This window comes from Colletotrichum lupini, chromosome 4, assembly GCF_023278565.1.
Source record: "Colletotrichum lupini chromosome 4, complete sequence".
Classification (NCBI taxonomy): Eukaryota; Fungi; Ascomycota; class Sordariomycetes; order Glomerellales; family Glomerellaceae; genus Colletotrichum; species Colletotrichum lupini.
Genome location: NC_064677.1, coordinates 5,139,894 through 5,159,721, shown reverse-complemented (window position 1 = coordinate 5,159,721; position 19,828 = coordinate 5,139,894). Strand labels below are relative to the sequence as shown.

At 44.7% G+C, this 19,828-nt stretch overlaps 8 protein-coding genes across 8 annotated transcripts; 4 read left to right on the top strand and 4 right to left on the bottom strand.

The window, feature by feature from the left end:
- Positions 1 to 4,639: 4,639 nt before the first annotated feature.
- Positions 4,640 to 5,649, bottom strand: CLUP02_08651 (uncharacterized protein; the record flags this gene model as incomplete). The annotated part of the gene is made up of 6 exons (XM_049287636.1): positions 4,640 to 4,740; positions 4,801 to 4,900; positions 5,015 to 5,037; positions 5,225 to 5,372; positions 5,440 to 5,509; positions 5,558 to 5,649. 6 exons carry the CDS (start codon positions 5,647 to 5,649, stop codon positions 4,640 to 4,642), a joined length of 534 nt encoding a protein of 177 aa, XP_049144779.1.
- Positions 5,650 to 5,704: 55 nt separating this feature from the next.
- Positions 5,705 to 8,482, top strand: CLUP02_08650 (uncharacterized protein; the record flags this gene model as incomplete). The annotated part of the gene is made up of 8 exons (XM_049287635.1): positions 5,705 to 5,799; positions 5,861 to 6,032; positions 6,133 to 6,394; positions 6,552 to 6,639; positions 6,706 to 6,806; positions 7,286 to 7,383; positions 8,158 to 8,260; positions 8,352 to 8,482. 8 exons carry the CDS (start codon positions 5,705 to 5,707, stop codon positions 8,480 to 8,482), a joined length of 1,050 nt encoding a protein of 349 aa, XP_049144778.1.
- A 320-nt stretch (positions 8,483 to 8,802) lies between these two features.
- Positions 8,803 to 9,692, top strand: CLUP02_08648 (uncharacterized protein; the record flags this gene model as incomplete). The annotated part of the gene is made up of 3 exons (XM_049287634.1): positions 8,803 to 8,928; positions 9,268 to 9,526; positions 9,601 to 9,692. The coding sequence occupies 3 exons, from the start codon at positions 8,803 to 8,805 to the stop codon at positions 9,690 to 9,692; spliced, it is 477 nt and encodes a 158-aa protein (XP_049144777.1).
- Positions 9,693 to 10,026: 334 nt separating this feature from the next.
- Positions 10,027 to 11,438, bottom strand: CLUP02_08647 (uncharacterized protein; the record flags this gene model as incomplete). Its single annotated transcript, XM_049287633.1, has 7 exons — positions 10,027 to 10,062; positions 10,175 to 10,303; positions 10,368 to 10,434; positions 10,490 to 10,698; positions 10,763 to 10,905; positions 10,965 to 11,044; positions 11,101 to 11,438. The coding sequence occupies 7 exons, from the start codon at positions 11,436 to 11,438 to the stop codon at positions 10,027 to 10,029; spliced, it is 1,002 nt and encodes a 333-aa protein (XP_049144776.1).
- Positions 11,439 to 12,408: 970 nt separating this feature from the next.
- Positions 12,409 to 12,669, top strand: CLUP02_08646 (uncharacterized protein; the record flags this gene model as incomplete). Its single annotated transcript, XM_049287632.1, has 1 exon — positions 12,409 to 12,669. The coding sequence occupies one exon, from the start codon at positions 12,409 to 12,411 to the stop codon at positions 12,667 to 12,669; it is 261 nt and encodes an 86-aa protein (XP_049144775.1).
- A 997-nt stretch (positions 12,670 to 13,666) lies between these two features.
- CLUP02_08645 (uncharacterized protein) lies at positions 13,667 to 16,500 on the top strand (the record flags this gene model as incomplete). Its single annotated transcript, XM_049287631.1, has 3 exons — positions 13,667 to 14,074; positions 14,156 to 15,085; positions 15,148 to 16,500. The coding sequence occupies 3 exons, from the start codon at positions 13,667 to 13,669 to the stop codon at positions 16,498 to 16,500; spliced, it is 2,691 nt and encodes an 896-aa protein (XP_049144774.1).
- A 247-nt stretch (positions 16,501 to 16,747) lies between these two features.
- Positions 16,748 to 17,464, bottom strand: CLUP02_08644 (uncharacterized protein; the record flags this gene model as incomplete). The annotated part of the gene is made up of 6 exons (XM_049287630.1): positions 16,748 to 16,773; positions 16,837 to 16,858; positions 16,916 to 16,990; positions 17,044 to 17,119; positions 17,176 to 17,299; positions 17,380 to 17,464. 6 exons carry the CDS (start codon positions 17,462 to 17,464, stop codon positions 16,748 to 16,750), a joined length of 408 nt encoding a protein of 135 aa, XP_049144773.1.
- A 1,836-nt stretch (positions 17,465 to 19,300) lies between these two features.
- On the bottom strand, positions 19,301 to 19,824 carry CLUP02_08643 (40S ribosomal protein S30; the record flags this gene model as incomplete). The annotated part of the gene is made up of 3 exons (XM_049287629.1): positions 19,301 to 19,324; positions 19,393 to 19,504; positions 19,772 to 19,824. The coding sequence occupies 3 exons, from the start codon at positions 19,822 to 19,824 to the stop codon at positions 19,301 to 19,303; spliced, it is 189 nt and encodes a 62-aa protein (XP_049144772.1).
- Positions 19,825 to 19,828: the final 4 nt, after the last annotated feature.

Sequence of the window (19,828 nt, the reverse complement as noted above, 5' to 3'; positions counted from 1 at the left end):
AGGCTATGAGTACTAAGTAAATAGTATTATAATTATAAATAGCTTCTCTAAAATTATATTTATGAAATATAAAATAAATAAAGCTTTAGTAATTAATTATAACCTTATTAAAAGGGGTTTTTCTAGCACGTATAGCTTTAACGAGGTAATGCGGGATATTCTTATAAAGAATATAAAAAGTGAATATTCATATAGAAGCAAGAATATATGAATATAGGGGAAATAAGCGTATATAAAAGAGGTTTTTGTAGTAAAGAGAGTAATATAGTTGAATTACTATATAAGAAGTTGCTTGCTTAACGAAAGGTCTAGGTAGGCAAATACACGCCTATATATAGGCATAAAAACCTCCTACTAGAATATTCCATTGCTTATTAATTATGATATAATTAATAAGCGTATACGTAAGTGAATGCGTAATCGTAGTACGTAATTCCGCCTCGAGTAAATTCCAGATTATTTAGTTACCTTCCAGTACTTTCCATTGCTCACGTAAGCTTATATAAGCAGTGTTGCTTACATAATCAATACCTTTAATAATCTACAGAAATTGTAGATTAATATGGTATATAGTTTGCTTACGTAATATTGATAATAAGGCGAATAATAAGGTAAACAAAGTTACCTTCGTAACAGTTTTTAATAAGAATAACTAAAAATAATTATAAGATTTAATACTAAGTTAATTATTAAAAAAGCTATAAAAAGTCTATTCTTAAGCCTAGCTTAAGTTTATATTATATATAAGTCCGCTTATAAATATATTTTTTATGAATAATTACTTTTATTTATTAAGTAATTACTTAATAAATACTAGTAAGCGATTACTTAAAGTAATTATAATAATTACTTTATTACGTAATTATTACTTTTTATTTATATATAACTTATTTATAATTTTTTTATTTAAAAGAGTTATTTTATATTTTTATATTTTTATATATATAATATACTATAGCTATTATAAGTTTATAGGGCGGATCTTAGTTTTAGTTATATATATTAAGTTATAATAATTATTATTAAAATTTAAAAAGAGAATAAGTAGCTATGATGTTATTATTTAAACCTTAAGTATAATTAATATAATTATAGCCCTAGTTTTAAAGCTTTTATATACTTTTTATTTATTTTTATATTTTGTTTTTATTAACTACTTGGGCAGTTCTTAATATTAACTATATAATATTAATATATAATATTAGTAAATATTTATACTATCTTAGTAAACTTTATATACTTTTTATATTATAAAGTTATTAAAGTAGTTAAGGATATTATTAAAATTATAAGTTAATAAGTTGGGATTTAAGCTCGTAATATACGTATTATTATTTAAAAATAGTTTTAAAATCTTTATTTACTTAGTAAAATATTTATAACGCTAAGGCTTATATAAATTAAGAAGAACTAGCTAAATAATTGTTAATTATAATATTAATTAACTATTAATAATAATAATATAATAAGATTATATATATATATATATATATATATATTATTTATTATAATAATTAATATATATATTATTATATAATATTAATATTTTGATTATAAATAACTAGTAAATTATATTAAATATATAATTATATAATAAGCTTATAATTTATTAAAATAAGTTAATAATTTATTATTTTATTATTTATTAATTAATTTATATTTATAAATATTATAGAAATTAAAAAAATAGAAATATTTAAAAAGTATTTAAGATATATTAAGGAAATATTTAAAACATATTAAAGAAATATTTAGGAAACGTTTCAAAAACTTTTTAGAAACTTTTAAGAAATTTGTAAGAAACTTTTAAGAAATTTTTAGGAAATTTTTATGAGTAATATATTTTTTATTTAGTATTTATAACCTTAACTTTTATTTATATATTTATTATAAATATTTACTTATAATACTATAGTATTCTTAATTTATATAATACTATTTTAAAAAAGTAAATAAAATACTTTTATTTTAATAAACTCTTTACTTATAAACTTCTTTAAACTAATTATTCCCTATTATCTTTTAACCCTTAATTATACTTTTTACTTATTTATATCCTTAATAAAAATCTAAATAGAAATAGCGGGGTTTATTTAAGAATTTATCTTATTATTATTAGAATTATTAACGGGGGTAAGCTAGACCGGCTTATCCTTAACTACTTTATTATTCTAACTTATTTACTTAGGGGTTTTAAATTCTTTTAAAAATAATTAATATTAAATATAATAATATATAAGTATTAATAAAATAACGTATTAAAAATATCCTCGTTTAGTACGAGTTTAGAATAATAATACTTATAAAATACTAAGTAAATCGGCTTATATATATTAAGAGGAGGGTAAGCTATAAAATTTAGTTAAGAAGAGCGTTAATTAAGGAATAAGTTATACTTATTATAATTAATAGTATTTTATAATTTATAAACCTTATAGCTCTCCTTAAGGCCGAGCTTAATGTTTATTTTTATTTAAATAACGTTTTATTAAAAATAATTAGTTTTATAAACTAAAAATATTTCGGAAATATTTTTATTTATAATACCGTCCTCTTTAAGAAAAATAGTAAATAACGCTTTATTATTTATAATAGCCTTAGGCTTTTAGGGGGTATTTAAGGGCGTATTCTAGCCCTTTATAAGTAATATTATTTTAGTATAGTATTTTATAAAAAACTATTAATAAGGCTAAAAATATTAATATAAAATAGGAAATAACTTATAAATAACCTCGAGGTTAATAATAATAAAAAGGGATCTTTTATAAAAAATCGTAAAGTTAATATAATAACCCTCTTCGAGGTACTTTTTAAATATACCGAGAGACGACTAGTAGTAGTTATTAAAATAAAAGCTATTAGCCTCTAAATAACAATAATAAAATTCTCTTAGTAATATGATTACTTAACTTTATTATTATAAAAGTAAGTAAATAAATTACGTATTTAATTATAATAATAAAAATAAAACTTATACTATTAGTTTTAAATATAAGGAGATTCTTAGGCCGGCCCCTCTTATTATTAATATAAGACTTAAAGCTATTACTATTACGGTAAAAAAAAAGTATTATAAAATTAATTCGGAAATATTTCTAATTAATTATTAATAAATTTCGAGTACGATAATAAGTTTCGTAATAAAAATTTCTAATAAAAGTTATAATAAAGGGTAGAAGTTTAAAAAAAGGAATATAAAAGTTTAAAAAAAAGGGACGTAACTTAGCTAGGGTAGAAGAAAAGTATAAGTTAGAATTATTTTTTATAGAACGAACCTTAATTAGGTAATAGTACCTTAATTAGCTATAATTTATTTTTAAAATATTTCTAGCCCGAGTACCCTAAAAAAAAAAAAAACCGAAGTTTAATTAGTTAAATTTAGCTAGGATTTACTAATATCTAAGTACTTACTATTATATACGGGACTCTTACCTTAACTAAGGGGGGTTATTATTAGTTTATATATAGACTCTATTCGTATATACTTTCCCTTTTAAGCTAGTTATTGTAAGTAGAGATATAAGATACTTAATAGAAGCGACGTGGAGGCAAGAGCTCTATGCTGTGACGTAGAAAAGAGGCAGGTCGTATTTTCCTTCTTTCTTAATCTTATATATAGATATGTGCCTATCGAGGTTGACGGATGTAAGTACCCATATATAAGAGAACGACTCGGCATATCTGTATGCCTTCCCTTTCTCTTCCCCCTTCCCCTCGTAGGGGTGAGAAGCGTAGAGAAGAAACCCCTCTAGGCCACTATTTAACTCTATCGTTTTGTATTACTAAAGGATTGCCATAGTATATATAGACGCTACCCTACCCTCGAATTCCGTACTATTTAACCTTAACCCTTTTCTTATTTATCTTTTCCTTTATTCTACTCTCTCCCTTATTAAGGGATCGTTAGAATCGTAGTTTTAATAACTTATTAATAAGCTAGTATTATTATTTAAAAATAAGTAACCTATATTTATATATAAGTACTAGGAGTTTTATTATTATAAAAATAGTAATAAATATATTAAAGTATTTAAAAGAGTTTTTTAATAAATTTTTAATATTATTTAAAGTTATAATCCTCGAGCTATAAAAAAAAGCCGAGGTATTATATTAATACGGCTCTATTTATTTTATTAATATTAATAATAGTTTTTTTAATATAAAATATATTATTAATATTTTATAGCTACGTTATTATATTTTATAAATTATACTTAATATTAGCGAGGATTTTAGTATTATTTTTTAGTTCGTTTTTTAGTTTTTTTATTAAGGCCGTTATCGTAGGGTTAGTTTAGTTATTAATATTTTAATAAGTATTTTAACTTAGTATATTTAGAGGTTTTTATAGCCTTTAAAGAGAGGCTTTTAAGGGACTTATAATTAGACTTTTCGCTTATTATAAGTAAAGCTATTATAATTAAAGCTATAATATTAGTTATAAACCTTAATAATAAGTAGTTAATAATATAGTTATTTTTCTTTTATAATAAGTTTAAAAAAGTATCTTAATTTAAGTACTAAGTAGGTATTATATTATTTTATTAAAACTATATTCTTATACTTATAACTTAGAAAGAATTAACTTTCTTCGATAATAAGGTACTTAGAAACCCCTCCAGGCTCCTCCTGTGCTTTCTTAGAGATTTGACACGGGGGTCCCTTGGGTTCTCTTGTGGCCTCTCCCTTTACGCTTTGTTACATACGTGTTAGCCCCGCTTGAGTGCATTCTGGGCAGGGCTAGGCAGGAACTGGAGGGCTTTAACGACGACGTTCCTAGTTTGATTAGTGTACGGGTACTTCGCAGGTTCTCATATCGGGAGGAGCTGAGCTGAGCCAGAGCGAGACGAGAGAGAGAGAGAGAGCTTGCGCGCTGCATCGGAGCTTTCAGCCCTGGCGCCTAGTAGTTGGGCCTCAGGCGCTTTTAGACGACGGTCCAGATTTCACCATGTGACGGGAATGAATGATGATCAACAAAATTAGGAAAGGCTAGACAGGGCTGGGAAATTCGAACCTGGGAGTGGGTAATGGGCTGGGCTGAGATTCAGACGCAGTAGGCTAAGGTATGGACACTGGTGAGATACGGTCGACCTGAGGTTCGAGATTCAGCTCGAGTCAAGGGCTATCCCCGAAAAAGAATATGGGAAATAACAACTACAAGTTCGGGGCAGTTATTAGTCAGAAGGTGAATTGCGCGAGAGTGACGGAGGGGTAAGGTAGGTACCTCGGAGGCAAAAAGGAAGGCCATCGATCAAAGCGGTACATTGTCGGAGTGCGAAGAAAAAGGTGGGTATCGGATCTGGTAGCATCTTAGCCCTGGCATCTAGGGAAGCAGGGGCAATGGCTTCTGCCTCCACCATCACCACTACTTCCTGACGAGTGACCACCAGGAGTGTGCCGAGGTCGCACAACTACTGTGGTAAGGTAACCTCTATCTACGGAGCACATCGACAACCGCAGCGGTTGCAAGATCCATCGGCATGCAGCCTGGATCAAATAGAAAAAGATCCTGGCATATATATGTGTGTGTGTGCGTGTCAGCTGAAGCAGAATGTACATGATTGGAAAGAACAAAGTGCGATATGTGAGGAGATGTTGGAGATGTCGGAGATGTTGAGTGAGATCCATGGATGCAGCAAAATGTGTCATTGTGGTGGTGTGAATGGTTGTAACTTGTAACCCGAGTATGTGTGTGTGTGTGTGTATGTGTGCTCGCACGCACAAACCCATGGGCAAGCCACCAATCGGGCAACCGCCGGCCACAATCACGGTAGGTACGGAGTATGCAGTCAAGGTAAGGTGAGCTTCACCAGCCGCGATAACCCCTCCCCTCCCACAATCTCCCACCCGGGCCCCCGAGACGAGAGGAAGAGGAGCGCCACTCAGCCCCCCGGAATAAACCAATAGGGTCATCCGAACAAGACAGGACCAGGGTCGCTGTCATTCGTTCATTGCTTTGCTGCTATCCCAAACTCTCTCACACTCTCTGTGTGTCTCTACGGAGTATCTGTACCTTGGAACCTCTCTCCAGGGTAGGTAGGTAAATGTCTGGGCCATCTTTTTTTATTCTGCGACAGGCTATCCATACTAATCATTATTTGTTTTTACGACTGCTCACAAACCCCATCCCAGGAATCCAAATATCCCGGCTTGCAGAAAAGGAACATAATCGACTTTGTTGGGACTTGGAAAGCAACAACTAAATTCTCCTTCGTTTTGCATTTTGCGCGCCCCCCTCGTTCTCGGAGGAGAGATGAACGAGGTTCTATCACTATCACACACACTTCTGCCGTCACCTCTTTTTTTAGGCTGAAGCCTGGGCAAACAGAGTTTACGGTACAGCTTCCTCCCGGGCTTGTCATCACCTGGTGCCCACGAAGAGGAGTCCTTAGGAGTCAGTGCTCCGAACGGGTAGCCATACAAACCCTTCCCCGGCAAGCATCTTCCCTCGTGGACGTTTGACACTACCGTTCGGCCTTTTTCGCCTTACAGGCTTACTTACTTACACACACGCACACACTCGTTCACTCACTGACACACGCAAACAACAGAAACTACCTATATGTCGTCTCTTATTGGATCTCCATTACCTTATTCATCTCTGCGCAGTAGTTCGCACCCGCTAAACACAGGAACTAGGTAGGTTGGACTTATTACGTGCATTTCGCCATGCCCATCAGATTATCCCACCAACGTCCAATCCAGACATTCTCCAAACTCTATTGTGCCTTCGTTGGCAATCTGCATTGCGACTGCAACTTCCGTGGCTCTTGTTGCAGAGGATTACGAGGCCCCCTTTCGTCGTGGTTGAATTATTCCAGCCACATCCCGTTCCCCCTCCTCCCTCTCTCACTCTAGTAAGCTAGTCCCCGTTGGGGGCGTTTACCAAAGCAAACGGGCACGCGATAGTATTTGCGATGGACCCAAAGGCACTTAACAAGCCCTTTTTTTTTTTTTTTTTTCCTTTTCCGCCGCCACCCCCTCCCTTACCTACACTTGCCATGTTTTCCTCGACTCTACCAAAGGCGAAAAAATAAGCCAATTTGAAATATTGTCCGAGCTATCTTAGTGCCAGCCAAAAAGTATCGTGTTGTCGCTTTCGTTGGTGTTTCGTCATACCCATCCGCGATGTGGAGTCTATAAACCGATCTTCCCCCCTCTAAACCACCCCCCAAAAAGGAAGCGCTAGGGTAAGAAGAAGAACCATGGGAAGAGAGGGGGGGGGACAGAGAGCCGTTTGAGCCTCCACGTCGGTTCTAGGGGGGTGGTTGCGACGATTCTGCAGGGTTTTTCCTGTTGGCTACCGGATACATGCAGTTCAGAGTAGAGGAATCCACGGGGAGGGTCTGCTCCATGGGACAACATGGGACAACATGGGTCATTGTACGAAGTGTAGTACGGATACACTATTACAGAGTTTCCCAAAGTCTTTTCTTTCTCCGTTCATACGTGCGTTACTGGGAGAAGTACGGAGTAAACAGCGAGAGAATACCTAGATATGGGGAGGGGAGGGGGGGCGTACCGGGGGGGTTCTTTCGCGAAAGATACCTTAACCTTGCCATGCTTCAATGACTACGCAGTACTTACACTACATACACAGCAATGGACTTCCCCCTCTCTTTTCTTTGCTGCAAAGTCACACAGTCACAGAGAAAGGAATTCCCCGGCGCGGAATCCCGGGGCAGATCGAACAGAGCTCTGGAACATCCACTCATCTGGGTTATTCTTCTGCTCGCTCCCTGTTCGAATACACCCCTGCCTGCACTAGCCTCGCGATCGACTGCCCGCCAGGGGCCAATGAGCAACCCCGGGGGGCCATGGCCGCATGGGCATGGGGGGATTGGGATTGGGGGGAAGGGGGGGAGCATCCGGATTTACATGGTTTAAGAAAGAAAAAAGAGAGAAAGAGAATGAGGGAAAGAGAGAGAGAGAGAGAGAGGTGTGTGGGGTAGAGAATAATGAGGACTACCTAGGCAGCTAGCGCTTCTGCCCTCACCTTTGCTTTCTAATACTTCTTACCGCGTGGTGATGCCCTGGTATGATGGTATCTAATTCCAAACAAGGAGGATTCGGGGATATAAAAAAAGGAAGAAAAAAACACGGTAAAACAAAACAAGAGAACAAAAACCAATCAACCAACCTCCGTCCATCCCTCAGGCCAGGCCCCCAGAGAAGCCGCCGCCAGCCGAGCCGTGTCTCCCGTTTGGAGACTCAGAGAGGGCACCTCATGGCTTTCACGGCTTGAGCTGGTCCGGCGTCTGTCTGTCTTGTCTTACCCACGAGTCTACGATACCCACAAAGGAAAGAATGAAAATACAAGTAAAAGAATGGACTTCTTGGTTTTCCCGTAGACCAAAGTACCATCCTCGCACAAACTCCCAATCACTTCTTCATCTTCTTCTTCGCCTTCGCCTTCGCCTTCGCCTTCTTCTTCTACTTACCCCCTCCACCCCTCCCCATAGACAAGAAACCCAAGAGCTAGCTCGACCTAGTCGTGCCAAGCCAAGGAAACATACATACAGACAGACAGGCCAAAAGCAAGAAGGAAACAAGAGACAGTCCAGGATGCATGTACACGCAACTACCTACGCTCACACATGCAGCCCACGCCCACGGCACACCACGCACACACACACACAAACGAAGCGTGTATGTACCGTACCTTACGGTCGTTCCCGATGAACAATTCTTCAGCCATCACCATGGGGCCTGGTTCCACCCCACCTTGCTCCCCCCCTCGAACAAAGTAGAGTGATCCCAAGGTATCCATCCACATCCCCCATCGTTCAGATCCTTGTACCCATGCCTATCCTGGCAACCTGGTTCGCGCCACCGTCGTTCATCGCTGAACTGCCACTGATACCTACGCCTCTGGGGGGGTCTCTGCTAGTCCCGCACCAGAATGTGATATGTGCCATGTTCTGCACTGTACCGGTCTACCGGCCTGTTTGGTTTCTTTTGCTGCTTGCTACTTTTCTGCTGGCGGCCTTCCGCCGGTTGCTCGCCGATTTGATTATTATCAGATGGCACTGCCATATTTTCTTCTTGCACTAGTAACCAGAACAGGGACTTGGAACACAAGCTCCCGCCTGGAGCGAAGTCTCCCTCGCTGTGCCGACCTGGTCCTTGCCCGTCTCGACGGCCCAGCTAGCGAGTGCTTTGTCCTTGTCGTGCGATTCAAAGGAATCTGCCAAACTATAAGTATCGACGGTTGCCGCCTGGAGTTCTCTCGCCTTGTCCAGATCACCATCATCGGACATTTTACAGGTTCAAAGGAACATCAGCTTGACGCAGCCAAACTTCAACCTCCATCAACAACACATCGACTTCGAGTCCAACCCCAACCAACCAAACCCCCACCACACCTTTTCGAATCCAAATCCCACGAACCAGAACCACAGTCAACCAACCAAGTTCGCCATCACATCTCGCCAACATGGTCTGCTCAAACCACTGCCAGGTCGACAAGACCGCTTTCCGAAACCAACAGAAGCCATCGTCGTCCTCCAAGAGCGGCTCGAAACAGGTGAGTGTGCATGGCTGCACCCCACGTCCACACAGGGCCCGAACTAACTCTCTTTTCTCAGCACCTTCTCCCAGGCATTCGCTGCCCTACGTGCCATGCCTCAGGTAAAGAGGTGTGGGTACTACCCGGAAAAGAGTGCGGCTACTGCGGCACCCCCTGCGGCTAAGACAGCTCATGTGAGTTCTCCAACTTCTTCCCGCGTCATTGCAAAGATGTGGCGGTGAGGCTGACTCTTGTACAGCGCTGAAATCCCCCGATCAAGAGTCATATAGCTGGGACTGCGATGCGATATTGGGAACCACTAAAACAATTACGATACCCCGGGACAACGGCGAACGGCGACACACAAGGGCTATAGATTGAGGGGTTGTGTGCGAGCAAGAATGAGATGACCAAAGGGGGTTGTGCTTGTTCGAGTACGAGGAATTCTTTTCATCCTCTTTTTTTTCTTCCGTCATTTTTTTGGGTTCATTGGAGGGAATGGGAAAAAAGGGGGCAGATCAAAATCGATGGGTGGGCCAATCTGGGTACTGGCCCTGTAATGTTAACGAGCCATGTTTGTCCGATTTTCAGATCGGAATGTACAGTCGGAGGGGTAGAATGGGCGGGAGATGGGTGAGCAGAGGGGTAAGAACAACATGGGCAAACCAACTGGCGCTTGGGCTTGGGCCTGGAGGGGGAGTTTGGAAATGTAATGGTAGCCGCTTTCGGCATACTTGCTTCAATCAGACACCATACAGGTTCTTTATTCGTTTTCGCAACTTGTTTGAACCTTGACTGTTTCGAATCGGAATTGATGTCAGAGGTATGGATACGGCGACGGGACTCGAGTGGTGTGTACCTTTGTGCAGGTTCCACCCTCGATCTTGGGACCAAGAACGGAGTATTCAGATGCAGGCAGACGACACCTGTATGGACCGGAGCACATCGCATGGCCCCGATCGCGACAGTGCCGGACGGGACGCGGGTTGTGGCTTGCTCGGAGATAACACCGGGGGTGTGGTATTGGCTGGTGCTGAGCCCGTTTTTGCGACGAATGGGCACAGCAATGCCTGTCGTTGCATGGGGGGAAACCCGATCCCCTGATGTGTGTATCGCTCAAGATCGAGGTGGTATCGCAGTTGGAAAGGGGAAAGAGACGATGAGTCGAAAAGCAAAGAGGTACTTTGGCACTGGATATCAAGTGCGGATTAAGGTAGCAGTCTCTCTGAGGAGAGTATCGCGTTGGATGGAAACCTGGCAGGTGATGGCGATTCTAATGACCATATTCAGCATAAGGTTGCGAGCTGCATCTTGTGCAGGCCTTGGAGTGATGACAAGTCGTTTCTGGATTGCGGCGCGGGGCTTCGTAGCTGTGTCTGTAGCTGCGGACCGACGGGCTATAACGGGGATGGGAGGTCGGCGTGGAGGACGGAAACAGCGGTGATGCATGGCCGACCTCGGGCTTGCGTGGGCTCAGGTGGTTGTGTTGCGATCAGGTCCCCTATCAGCCCAATCGGTCCCGATCCCACGGTTCCACTGACACACACAGCTGTAAGGTAGCTTGGAGTTGCCAGCTGGGTCAGACTCGTTACACCAAACGGCGTGCAGGACGCACGAGTGGACGTCCTGCAATACTCGACAGGGAGTTCAGAGGCCTGTCAAAAAGCAGGGCCGGCATCCAGGAAGGTGCATTCCAGCTGAGATCCAGGTCCATGTCCCTAGCTTCGTAGTGTCCCAGCACGTCTTGCTCCCAGGAATGACTTTGGGCGACATGGCAAGAGTCAGAGAGTGTGGGTTGCCGGGTCTCTGACAGATCGTGACGGATCGTGACGGGGTCCTGAGAAGCCGCCTTGCGGGAGATGCCAGTGCCCGGGTTGGCAAGGGAAAGATGAGAATTGTATGGGCGGTCATGTCTCTCATCGTAAGACATGCAAAACCGTCATAAGTGACAGCACGGGTGGTCATGGCCCAGATGTCATGGATTTGCCGCGCGGTGAGGATTCCCTCCAGGTTGGATAGCGCCAGGCTGTGCGAAGATCGAATCGGTATACTGAATCGCAGCGATGAGTAGAGTAAGGTATTGGTTGGACGCATCATATGACGAGACAGGGTATGTCTGCAAGCGCTGGTGATTTGTTCAGGGGTCGGCAAGCTGAGTTGGATGAGGAAAAGGAGGAAAGGAAGGGTAGCTACTACACCGGTGTGAAGAGACGATGCTTGGCAGTGTTCACCGTTAGTTTCGGAGGGACGTCAAGCTTCAGCACTGTGAAGTTCCATTGCAAAGAGGATGAAGGAGTGGAAAAGTGACAGAAGAAATGGCAGCCAGAGCTGGTGAAAGAAAGGGAAGAAAAAGCAAGGATGGATTGAGGCTGCGTTGGGTTGAGAAGTTGAGAATTGACAACTTCCTCGATGGCACCTGCTGTCTGTTGTGTCAACTGCCTGATTGGCTCGCGTCTCGAATGCGCTCCTCCCTCACTTTCCGATCTGAAGCACTGGTCCCCACCTGCCTGCCTCACTCTCAATCGCAACTTCTTCATTCATTCTTCAAGTGAGTTGTGAATTGTGAGCAGGATTCATTCACGTGAGTTGTCGAAACTGGGTGGATACGAAGTACGGAGTACGGGAATCCGCTCCTTCTGTCCGTACCTGAGAATCAAATTGCCTGCCAGCGGGCCATGGGGAAATCACGCACGACAGAGAGCCCCGACACAATTTGAAGTCAGAATACACCCCACTGTACCTCAAGGAACAATGACAATTCGCACTTAGATGTGACCCAGGACCCAGGACCCAGGACCCAGACAAATATCTCATTTACCCCCCCCCCCCCCCCCCAAATCACCTTTATTTATGGCAACGGAGTGCATCTCCTCCAGGGTCCTGCTGTATCTTAATCAGATATGCAAACCTTATCGTTCCGGTCCGCAACCGGACACTCTGGACGGGACAGTACCTGTGGATCTATGGGTCCTCTCTGTGATAATCTTAGCACTCACTGTCAAACAGGAGAACCCAAGACTCAGAATGGGTTTCAGTCATGGAAAGTTCTTGACCCGAAGAAAAGCAATAGAGGACAGATGACCAGCAGGAGCAAGTCATCAATCCGGGCCACCAATCTCACGTCAATGTCATCATCATCACTACCGGTCTACTCTTACTAAAGTGTAGCGAGGGTGGGAGTCGTCAATAGACCGTTGTGGAGCTAGTACTTGACCTATCCTAGTGCTCTAGGATGTCGTCGCTCCCTAAAGGTTGTCATTGCGGCTCGTTTTGGTTGAGTTTGTCCCTATCAAAGGAATTGTTTCTTCTTGAACTTGGTCCGCCATGATGACATTTAGTCTTCGATGCCCAGCAATGCAGCAGAGACGTCAATCGGAGGGCTTTCAGTTCCATTATTCTCAGAGAGTCCCAGGTATTTGTTCTCGAATTGTTCCTTATTCCTGTCTCAACCGCCTCGTATTCATGAACAAGGCTTGTCGACCCCACAAGGAAGAAACAGCCATGGGCCGACTCGACACGAAATGGTGTGCAAGGTCCTCGAGTGCAACGAGTTGCAACGAACCGTCAGTCAGATTTAGACTCTCGACAACGTGTGAGCGAATCGAGCATCGACATTACGCTCCCGTCCCGTCTTGTCGTCCTCCAGCCTGACCATCTGCTCCGGTTCCGCAGCCAACCACGGCAAGGCAAAATCCAACGGCTCTGGTCCCCATTGGCGCTGGGTATTTATGTATTTCCCCCCTTCCACTATCCAGGCTGTCTTAGGTTTGGGCCTAAAACCCCGCAAAAAGGTACAGATGAGCGTCGAGGTTGGGCAAAGTACCCTTCCATACAAATATGTGCGTGGAGTTACCTTTCCCCGGCCGCCGTGACATGCCAATTACCGTGCCCGCAGTGCGGCCATGCCCGCTCAGTGTTTCTTGCCCTGCCCACCGCGGGCCTTCCCCCAGAATATGAGCTCGACTGCTCCACTTTGCTGCCGTCCTGAGGTAAACTTCCCCGCCACTTCCCGGTGCCCAATTCCCTGATGCCGCTGCCGTCGCAAGACTTGCGCGAAGAGCCTCTGCAGCTCATCATCAATTCTACCTAACTCAATCTAACCTCCGGCCCCATCTACATCTTTCTCCTCCCTCCCGCCCACCGTTCGCCAAACATACCATGAACGGCATCGACATCCTTTGCGATGCCGCCGGCTCTGACATGCTGAACCCCCTCTATTCCCCGCCGGAACTGCCGAAACAATCGGCCCAACCTTTACCCCAACAGCCCGGGAAACGCAAACTGAGCACATCCGACACCTCTCCCTCTTCGACACATGTATGTCATATATGCAAGCGTGTCTACGAGCGGGCCGATCATCTGACGAGACATCTACGCTCTCATGAGAATGCTCGTCCCTACCAGTGCTCCCGCTGTCCCAAGCGATTCAATAGAGCCGACCTCCTCACCCGTCATGAGACAACCCACGACCGAGATAATACAGGCAAGGGTAGAACCTTCATACGGAGGAGCGATCGGGCTGCCGAGGCGTGCCTGAATTGTGCCGCTTCCAAGTCAAAATGCGAGGTAACCCTCCCCCCCCCCCTCTTTCCTCCGGGAAAAACTATAGTCCCGCCCAAAAGTACCAGTAGGCTGATACACTTGTAGGATGCCAAGCCATGCTCTCGCTGTCGATCCAAGAATTTACCATGCGAAGTCCCCTCGAAGCGTACGCATCCTCACCGGACGTCAATCGATGGCGCCTCCAGCCCTTCCGAGACATCAACACTGCATATGAGCGTCGACATGAACGGCAGCATGGACACAGGTTCCGTTTATACGGCCTCCAAACTGGTCATGATGCCACCAAACCCCGATATGAGCCATGATCTGGACGCATCCTCTTACATGGACGATGGCTTTTCGAACCCTGTCATGGACATGGTGATGGACGATATTGTCAACTTCAATCCAGTACACACGTACTTCCAGGACATGGACTTTTCCTCATGGGACCTGAACTTTGACGCCATAACCATCCCACAACCTGAGATCAACCAAACCCCCGAGTCCACTACAACCAGCCGGTCAAAATCAAACACAAGAAATGCGTCAAAGGCACACGCGGCCTTCAAACGGTCGCCTTGGCTGTGGGAGCCGGGGCCAAAGGATTACGCGCTGCATCACGCGTCACCGCAGGACAAGGAGCAGCTCATTCTTGACAACGGCACCTTTGCTAATTCCCCCGCTTTCGATAAGCTCATCAATACTCCGGGCACGAAGCTAAAGATGACTTCCCTCTCGAGAGACAGTCTTCTGGCCATGGTGGTAGCTAGCACAGTCTCGAAAGGCGGTCGCACACGTACACCATCTTTCCCTTCTTTGGATCTCCTGAATTACCTCGTGCAAGCCCATTTCATCCACGATGAGCACCAGAGCGACAGTTGGATTCATCTGGCGACGTTTGATGCTGCTGCTGCTATTCCAGAACTACTTGCTGGTATTCTGTCCAGCGGTGCTACATATATTTCCATTCCTGCTGTGTGGCAGTTCGGGTTCTCGCTACATGAAGTGCTCCGGCTTGGGCTGGCAGATTTGGTAAGTCGACAGCCCCTTTGACCATCCGCCTTGCAGCAAATTATCTTGTTAATATTGTCTAGTTCGAAGGCTCAAACTCATTCACGCGAGAACTGGCGGCTCTCCAAGCATTCATGCTCAACCTAGATATTGGCATCTGGAGTGGCTTCAAGCGGAAGATGGAAATTGCGGAGAGCTTCCTGCAGCCCCCGATGACTATGCTCAGACGTGCAGGAAACTTCTCGGCCCCACCAGACTCTTCGGCTATGATCCCGATGATGACAGACTCCCCCGAGGTCCTGGACTCGAAGTGGCGCAAATTTGCGAAGCGTGAATCCTACAAACGCCTTGTTTTGCATATGTTCTTTCACGATATTCAAACTTCTATCGGGTTCTGCAAAAACCCACTAATGTCTTACACCGAACTCAACTTCAGCCTTCCTGCTTCTCGAGATCTATGGAGAGCACGATCCGCTGAGCAATGGAGGAACGTGTATGTCGCCAAAACAAACGCAGCCCCAGACCGCATCATCCCACGTGTATCAGAAGTGATGCACTGCACTGAAATTCTGGACGAATTCGACCAACTGGTCGATACAGAATTGTGTTACATGGCCTTGCTGCATGGCTACTGGGGTCAGATAGCGGCATATCGTGAAGCCATCAAGTTCTATGCTGATGGTCTCTCGAGCAAGAGGAATGCGACCCACCGCCTGTGGCTCAAAACACAGTATCAGGAGCTCTACCGAGATTTGAACGACTTTTCAACCATGATCCTCACATCAAAGCGGCCCACAGCTCAACTTGCAGTCATGTCAGAGCTTCTCATGATGCTCCTACACGTCTCTCCCGACATCTTGCAGACGTTTGCTGGCAAATCGGGAGAGGACGAGGCCCGTAGGACTTATACCAGCCTGGAAGACAGCTGGGTAAGGACGTCCGAGGCACGTTACGCGATTTGGCATGCTGGTCAGATTTTTCACCATGCTCGCCAGCTTCCACCTGCGTCGCTACGTGAATTCAACGCCATCGCCGTGTACTACGCATGTCTCACGCTATGGGCATATGGGTTGCTATCATGTTCGGCATCTAGACATGGTTCCGACCAAGAAATTGGCAACGGCATGAGCACTAGCAGGTCTACGTCGGGATACACGCTGATGGATTCGGACGAAAACCGGGACACCAGAGCTTTTCTCCAGCTTGACCGCGGAGTACCTGGCATCACCATCAACGGAAACCCTGCCGATGGCGTGGAATCGCTTTCAAATCCGAGCGTGGTTCTCTCTATCGCGAGAGACATTTTCCGGAACAATTTCCCTGTGGTTTCGGAGCCTTTACCGCCCTTGGTCGAGAGTTTACGGAGCCTGTTGCATGACCTTGGCTCGGGAGCAGCAGGGCGACCTTCGCGGGCTGGGAGCTCGGATTTGTCATAACTTTCTGCAATGTACTTATCTCGACATTACCTGGCTTGTATATCTTGTGGAATATTGGAAATTTTCTGGCAACACGGCGGTGTTGCTGAAATAGTGAGTGACGCAAGTTTGACTCGAACGGATGATCAATGGCATGGGATGGTGTTTATGGAGCAGGCATAGCGGTAGCAGCCATATGTATTTCACCGATTGATTATAGTAACCTCATTGTATGTGACGAATGATCTGAGAAACATCCTATGTGCCTCTAGAAAATGTATCTGACTTCATGAGCTCACAAGTGACAGAAGTACTTTATCTACAGCAACTCGGGATGTGTCCTTCGCCCAAGCTCACAGGTGATGGTGCGGTAGCGCGTCTATGTGGCCCCGCATTCCACGGCCCCGGGGACGTCTTGGGGCCCGAGTGGGGGCACGTGCGTCGTTCCGGGCGGGTTGACGACACTTGAACGGGCACCTCGATGGGCGGAGGAAACGTTTAAGTACGTTGGCTGAGTTTGGTGGCCTGAATGTGGGCGAGTTCCTCGAGTATGGTTCGACTTACCCCGTGGCAAAGATTCCACGGTTTGGCTCGCGGTGTAACTTGTCTTAGCCTATTGTACGTATCAGTTGGCTTCCGGCTGTTATTCAAAGAGAGTGTCGTTGCGAGATATACTACGACGTGGATTGGTGTGACTATATTGACGGATTCGAGGACATTGTTGATTGAATCAACGGCGGCGTGTTCACCTTGTAAAATGACCTTCCGGCTGGATGAGTTTGTCCCAAAGCCACGATGCTGGAAGATATGGTTGTCCTGCCTAGAGGGCTTCGTAATCTGCAAGCCCAATCAAGGCATCTGTAGTATTCGGCAGTGAATATTATTTCAAATAAGACTCACTATATCTTCTCTCCTGGTACGGGAAGGGCTGAGTATCCATAAAAAGTGAAGACGGACGAGTGTTAAGTTTCGTGGGTAGCCACATGCTGGAGAGATGGACGGAAGTTTGACATGACACCGCCAACGTGGGTAGGTAGCTACAACGCAGTCCTGATTCCGTAAATAATACATTATGAGGAACAACTTATCATGAACATGGATTGAAAGACGTCTATAGTCTCGAAGTTGGCGCTCCCATAACTAACGCGGGAGGCATCTGTCACAGCATCTGACACCGAGGGTAGCCCATACTTTATTTGCACAGGACAAGGTTCAGAATTCCGTATTACAGTCACAGATATCCCAAGGGTCTTGAGGCTATGCCAACTCGCAGGACATGCGATACGAACACTTCAAGTCCCGCTCGTTAGCTTCTCGCCACGGTATCTTCATCCCCGAAAATCGAAGCTGAAGTCATACGAACTGATCCAGACTGCGCAATGAACAAGCTCAAGGTCTATCATTCGATTTCCAACGCATCGAGAACATATCCCGAGGCGCCGTCTCCGTTTGATTTTCACTTGTTGAACACATGCTTCCCTGGCTTAGTCCTGGCATGAACTGCGTATAAATGCTCGACGAAATCCGCCTCGTCATCTCGCACAGAAGAAGGGAAATCCGCAAAGAGTGTATGTTGATTGAACTCGATGAGGACGTTGCACAGAAGTTCCGGTATGGAAGTGTACTTGGCTGAAGATTATCCCGTAGGCTTGACTGTCATGCTTTACTGAGATGGGATAGATACATCAAAGTTCAGCACTGCCCCTTCCAACCCCCGGTTCCCTCGCCGGCTCAACATCGGCATGCTATACTATACCTCACAAACACCGCTTGAGACGCAAACTCATCGTTTATCGGCATCCTCTCATGCCTTCACGCCAGGATGTTCGTGCCTCCCAAGTCCTCAGTCAAGTCCGCACTCTCCACCATCGGCCATCGAGAAGGAGACACACAAGGGGACCTCACACAATGCGCGTCATGATGTAGAAACAATAAACCTGCCGTCCTGAGGCCCATACAGCGAAGAGAAATGCCTCCGTTTCCCATCAAAAGCCGAGCAGGTCATGATCACCCTGTCCGGAACAGCCTGGAATTCGGGCTGGCGCCCCAAGCTTTGCCTCGTCAAGTATGCATGCATGGCTAGCACTCCGTTCCATCCTGGCATATCATACAATTGGCGAAGGTCACCACGCTGTCATGCCTCTGGCGCGAGTCAATCATGACAGGTAGGTCCTCTACAGATAGACCGCGGATGATATCGCGATAGAGATAACCCAATCGAGTGCAGTAAATCTGGATAGCAGCCAAGCTAATACCTCCGGTCCGGTGCTATATTGTCTCTCAGCATATGGGCAAAACATTCCGCTCGTGGAAATTGCCGGGGAGAAATGTTGTGCAGCATGTCATCACAGCAGTTCTTGAGCACAAGTCATAGAGTTGGCAGAAGAAATCCGTGTATTTCTCCCCAAGCATGGGCGAGCACTCATCAAAGTTTGACAAAAGACAAGTTCAAAGATAAAGCGAGTATTCCCCATTTCCGATTTGAATGCCAGAAAAAAACCAAATAGTTTTTACGAATTCTGCAATACGCATTCGTTTGTCTCTTATGCTTTCGTCGGGTCGGGAGAGATCAATCTACACACAGACGGACTCAAGTAAGCCACACCGGTAGGGGATTCCTCAAGCCGTCGTCAGGCGGAGGGAAACCGGAGGGATATGAGGGGCGTGATAAGATTTCCGAAACCACGACGGCATTTTGTCCCAAATTTCACCATTTTCGCCAACCACCCTTGAACTTGATTGTCCCGTCGATTCCACCCTCATGCCAGTGGCCCAGACGTTCCTAGAGTCGTATCGAATGCATGTGGGAAGAGGAAGGCGCTTAGGAGGTAGGGTTAGGGTTCATCTACAAAGCAGCCATAGTTAGTCATCTGGGGTCATCGAGAGACATGGGACTTGTTATCAAAATCGTACCTTGCGCTTGCCTCCGGTGAGGGTGACGTTGACGAAACGGCGGGTGTATGTGAGTCTCTTCTTCGCGCGGCCCTTGGGGGTCTTCTTCTTCTCCTGAGGCTCAACCTTGGGGCTATTGCAGTGGTCAGCGATCACGGTTCGACATTTCATCATTAAAAATAACACGGTCCGTCTCCCGGTCGGTCGTCGTTTCGATGGAGATCAAACCCCCCCGTCGTAGATCGTCGAATGAGTAGTGTTGTTGTCCATTCTCTTTCCCGACCGGCATTCCCCCTCATCGTCGTCCGTGGTGACCAAAGTTTTCGTCGGTTTGCCACCCTCGATTCCCAGATGCACGGGGGGGTATTTTCTGTTCTCGCGGATAAGAAAAAAGACTTACGTCTGAGACTTGACCTTTCCGGCACGCGCCAACGATCCGTGAACCTTTCCCATTGTG